This window comes from the organism of the source record quoted next, unplaced genomic scaffold, assembly GCF_019419815.1.
Source record: "Pyrus x bretschneideri cultivar Hongxiangsu unplaced genomic scaffold, Pyrus_bretschneideri_v1 Contig32, whole genome shotgun sequence".
NCBI classification, from domain to species: Eukaryota; Viridiplantae; Streptophyta; class Magnoliopsida; order Rosales; family Rosaceae; genus Pyrus; species Pyrus x bretschneideri.
In genome coordinates, this window is record NW_025999635.1 from 4,723,942 (window position 1) to 4,729,478 (window position 5,537).

At 44.7% G+C, this 5,537-nt stretch overlaps 1 protein-coding gene across 1 annotated transcript; it reads right to left on the minus strand.

Annotated features, from left to right (window-relative positions):
- Nucleotides 1-3,007: 3,007 nt before the first annotated feature.
- On the minus strand, nt 3,008-5,537 carry LOC103935454 (subtilisin-like protease SBT1.3). Its single transcript, XM_009345221.3, has one exon. It carries the CDS (start codon nt 5,424-5,426, stop codon nt 3,075-3,077), a length of 2,352 nt encoding a protein of 783 aa, XP_009343496.2. The 5' UTR covers nt 5,427-5,537; the 3' UTR covers nt 3,008-3,074.

Sequence of the window (5,537 nt, forward strand, 5' to 3'; positions counted from 1 at the left end):
ACTAAATTTATAAATTACGTTGTAATGGTAGATAATTAAATTATTCATTAAATATCAATGAACGTGATATTTTTAATTAATTATATATTATTTATTTTGTAAATTTTATTTAAAATTTTAATTTTCTTAACATTATTAAAAAAATATGAGGCTAATCTCAACATCCCTCTTTAACGCATATAATATCGTTTGTTAAAAAAAAATTATTTTTATTGTTTAAAAGCCAGAACTTTGAAAATCGTTTAGGCAGCCGCTAGGCGTTACACGGCTGACTGCCGTTTCAATTATGGCCTAATCGTTAGAAAAATCTGATAACCCATTCAGCGGCGCTAGACGGGCAAGGCAGCGTTAGGCGGGCAAGGCTCAGCTGAGTTTCTTGGGAAACTTTGTACTACAGCCGCATATCTTCAAAGCGTTTCTGGGTATAGAAAAGCTGCGCGGTCGCGATAAAGGAGGAAGATGACGATAATGAATAGTAACATTTTAAAATAACCTACACTAAACGACGTCGTGGTCGTGGGTTGTGTTTATAAGTGAAATAGCATAAAAGCATCTTTTTTATTTGAACCTTAAATATATGGACTTTGGCAATGTAATGGGCTTGGCTTGTCCACCCAACTTTTAAAGTCCAAAATGAACCTAATTATTTTATGAATTTTTTGAGTCAATTAGTGGTATTTTTATATTACCTGTTAATTGAACACTCTTTATCAATCAAAATTTAAGAAAAATGCAAGTATAATTTTTTCAAGATATAAATAGACACTTATTAATACGATATATATTAAATTTATTTAAATCTACCTAGTTCATCTAGGTTCCCGTCTAGGCCCTGCCTAGCTGCCTAAGTGCTAGACCTCAGTTCGTCGTCCGACTAGCGCCTAGCGTCTTTTAGAACCTTGCTTTAAAGTCACAAGGTTTCACAAGACAATTGGACTAAAAAAAAAAACCCTGAATTAAAAAAAAAAATCCAAAACTAACGTGAAAAATTGATTTCTCATCTCCAAGGGTATTTTTGTAAAAAAAACATTAAACATGACACGTCCCGATCCCAATGTCCTCGGGACATCGGGATGGTCATGTGTTGGCCAACACCCGAAGGTGATGCAAACCATTTATGAATGCAAATGCTAAGAATATGTGAAACATGCACCATAATTGTAGCAAGATAATACGATGTGACTATTCATGCAGTAGTAATGTATTATCACAATAACAATATTCAACTGTCAACAATGAATTATTATGATAATGCATGAAATATTCAGAGTATACATCTAATACATAGTACAAGCGAAAAAATGCTATTACAATCGATGTTGAAGCAAAGGTAAAATAGCACGATGTCACTGGTAGGGGAATGCCTCGTAACTCGGGTCGTATTCCTTATCCCTATGTCTTGAAGGGGCGCAAAACAAACAAGAGTAGACCAAATTGCTATATATATATATATTACTGAAACAGTTACCAACATACTAACCCCCAAAGTTTTATGAAAACTAATAGCATAATATGTAATATGTTTCCGAAACCCTAGCATGCCATAAAACCTTTCCATAAACATCTCGTATATAGTGTGCTAACTAGTGATATCAGTATTTCTCTTCTGCACAAAATAGTGTCCTACGCATGCCCACCCGAAGGCAATATAAGTATGATCTTCCATATGCACATAACAATGCCTTACACACGACTACCCGAAGGCAATATAAGTAACATAGCCCGAAGGCAAAACAGTGACCACTAGATATGCACAAAACCATTGAATATTGTCACATTCTGGCCCCGCGCGGGACCATTTCCCGAGCCCGACTCCACCGTAGCATGATATTGTCCGCTTTAGGCCCTCAGCACACCCTCACGGTTTTATTTCTGGGAACTCACACGAGAACCTCCCAATGGGTCACCTATCCTGGGAGTGCTCTAGCCCTCTTCTCGCTTAACTTCGGAGTTCCCATGGAACCCGAAGCTAGTGAGCTCCCAAAATGCCTCGTGCTAGATAGGGATGGAAATATACATTTAAGGATCACTCTCCTGGGTGATGTCACAATCCACCCCCCTTAGGGGCCCGACGTCCTCGTCGGCACACACGCAGCCAGGGTTAGGCTCTGATACCAAATTGTCACATCCCGGCCCAGGCAGAACCACTTCCCAAGCCTGACTCCACTGTAGCACGATATTGTCCGCTTTGGGCCCCCAGCACACCCTCACGATTTTATTTCTAGGAACTCACATGAGAACTTCCCAATAGGTCACCCATCCTAAGAGTGCTCTAGCCCCCTTCTCGCTTAACTTCGGAGTTCCCATGGAACCCGAAGGCAGTGAGCTCCCAAAAGGCCTCGTGCTAGATAGGGATGAGAATATACATTTAAGGATCACTCCCCTGGATGATGTGGGATATCACAAATATAGTCTTTCTAAACATAGATACATGTATCTCAAAAACATCCATCATCTATACTATAAAGAAGCATAAGCTGTTCATGATGATATTGATCCAATTTGTATTCAACAGTTCGGAGAAAAACTTAAGTATAACCGGAGACATCCGAATTGAAATATTCATACAATCAATACGGCATCTCGAATATCAAATGCACTTGATCTTTGGACAAGTTGAAATTTCGGTAAGGTATAACCTAACATAAAATCTTCATATTTATGCGGCTACAAATATCGTGGATCTCGATTCCTACAACATGTCGTGTTTAAATTTGTTTTGTTTCGTGCATGTCTGAAATTGTCATCCTTGCAAAAACTACTAGAACTCCTACTAAGTGCTTGTGAGTCGTGACATGAAAATAGTGCAGAAACATGTGAATCAATATGGAAATTGAGCAAATTATGAAATTATTCTAATCTAGTTCTGAATCTTCTACTTAACAACACCAATGTGATTTGAACTTGCTTAATCTACGTTTTCACCGCACATCGTTGTTTCGCTCGTGTTCTAAGGTTGACAGTAGCTAGAAGATCACAGTAAGAAGCAGAGGAAGGATGCTAACTATTACAGAAAATTTGTTTATTCAAAAGCACTAATAAAAACACACATTGAAATTAATCCGGTGCAGGATTTATAGTGGTGGCAGCCACACTACAACAATGGGGCTTCTCACCCTGTGCACTCCATCCTTCCACACCAACCCTCCGAACTCCGGGACCGCCTGCCGGGATTTCGTAGTGAAGATGATTTTGTATGACAGCTTCTGATTGGCTTTGGTGAATTTCAGCGTCCGAGGCTCGACTTTCACATAAGCACCTTTGAACGGTGAAACAATGGCGTGGTAATTCGAAACCGCAGGGCCAACATTAGTGACAGTCCTGTGGAGTGTCAAAACAGAAACATTTGTTCTGTCCGGGAACACAACCGATAGTGCCGGATAGTTCAAGTCCCCGGGACTGGCTAGATTGTTCTTGCAACTTCTGTTTGAGTACTTGGCAAAAACTTTGAGCTGTGTTGGTGTTAGCCTTTGTGTGCAGAGGAATTCAAGATAGTCCTGAGCCTCAATGTCGTAAATCAAACCCGGGTCAAGAGCCCTCCCCGGGTTGATGTGCCCTGCACCGTGATCATACGGGGTTGAAATTGAAGCTGCCGAGGAGTCTTGTAGAGGCTTTCGCGTGTTGTCGTGGACATATGCGGTTGTCATCAAGGCGGACTTTATTGCAGCCGGACTCCAATCCGGGTGCCTTGCCTTGAGCAGAGCGGCAATGCCGCTCACATGGGGGCAGGACATTGAAGTCCCGGACAGTATATTGAACTTCACCCTTCTACGATCCGCTGGCAAGCTGGACGGGCCTAATGCGCCTGTCCAAGCGGCGAGGATGTTCACTCCTGGTGCCACCATATCCGGCTTGAGAATCTCAAGGCTTACCAGATTAGGCCCTCTGGATGAAAACGCTGCCACCACGGGCGACGGTCTAACCCCAACTCTAGTTCCAAGAAACGTTAGAGTTGCGGTGGCTCTCGGGCTTGTTGAAGCATAATGCTTGATTCCCTTTGCTTCGTTCTCTCCCACAGCAACTGCCGGAACAAGGTGGCAATCCGCCACAAGCTCCTCTCCGTTTGCAGCTGTGTTTGCCAAGATCATCCCAACTCCTCCGGCTTCTTTCACCACCTCTCCCTTCTGCACTCTAGGACTAATCCCACGGTCGCAAATCACAATCTTTCCGGCCACAACTCTGCGATCCAACGTCCCCTCCAAACACAGCGAGCTCGGATTAGGACTAGTTGAATTGCTTCCTAAATACACAACAGGGTATTGCTTGTTTGTTGACAGCTTCATCCTTCCCCTGTAGAGCGAAACCCCGGTAATAGTCCTGCCATTTCCGAGCTTCACAGTAGCTGGAAAATCCCTATCCATGGTGCTAGCTCCAACCGTGGTTATCCAGGGGGACACATTCGTCAGACTAACAGGATCCGGTCCTCCATTTCCGGCGGAGCAGGACACGAAAATTCCCATCTCCATCGCCCCAAAAGCCGCCACGGACAAACTGTCCCGGTAATAAGAAGACACACCTCCTCCTAAAGATATAGACAACACATTGACTCCATCCGCCACCGCTCTGTCCACCGCCGACAGAATATCCGAGCTGAAGCAGCCGCCGACCCAGCAAACCTTGTACGCCGCAATTCTCGCACTCGGCGCCATTCCTCTGGCCGTTCCACGAGCATACCCGAGAAGATTAGCACCGCGCACCGGAGACCCGGCAACTGTGGCGGCAGTGTGGGTCCCATGCCCGTCCTGATCTCTCGGCGACTTAAACTCCGTCTGCTCGTTGATCTTCCCCGTGGCTGCCTCATATCCGTGGTAAAAAATTCTCGCTCCAACAATTTTTTTGTTGCAGTTGCTTTTGGTGAAGCCGCGGCCGGTTTCGCACGCTCCCTTCCAGTGGGCGGGCACCGGGGTCATGCCAGTGTCGTTGAAGCTCTGGCTCTCCGGCCAGACACCCGTGTCCAGCACCCCGACAATGACGTCGTGGTCGGTGACTCGTTGTGACCAGACATTGGTGGTGCTGGCTCTGACATGCGGTTCGAGCCCAAGAAACAGGGGACTCCTTGTGGTGTGGAGCTCGTACTTGGTCTCTGGAAAAATCGCTAAGACTCCGTCTTGCTCCTCTAGCCGCTCGGCTTCTTGCTCGCTTAGCCGGGCGGCGACGCCGTGGAAGGCGTTCTGGTAAGTGTAGAGTACCCTTTGTTGATCTTCGCCTCCGTCTTCTTGATTATCTGGTTTGATGAGTACGGCTTGCACTTTTGATGAGTACCAATCTATGTGGTTGGAGAAAGACTCTGGCTTGGCTGACTTGTCCATCTGGACAATGTAGGTCTTTTTTGTCAATGGGGTTTTTGCAGAGAGGGCAATGTTGAAGAACATGAAGATTGTTAGGGTTAAAACCTGCCATTTCTCTGGTTTTTCTACCATTTTCATCAGGCAATGAGGAGGAAGAAGAAGAAGAAGAAGTGTTGAGGAAGAGATAGTGAAGTGGGGGAGTGAGCGAGCGAGCGAGTGAGGGTTTATGGAAAATGGTACTTTGGAGGG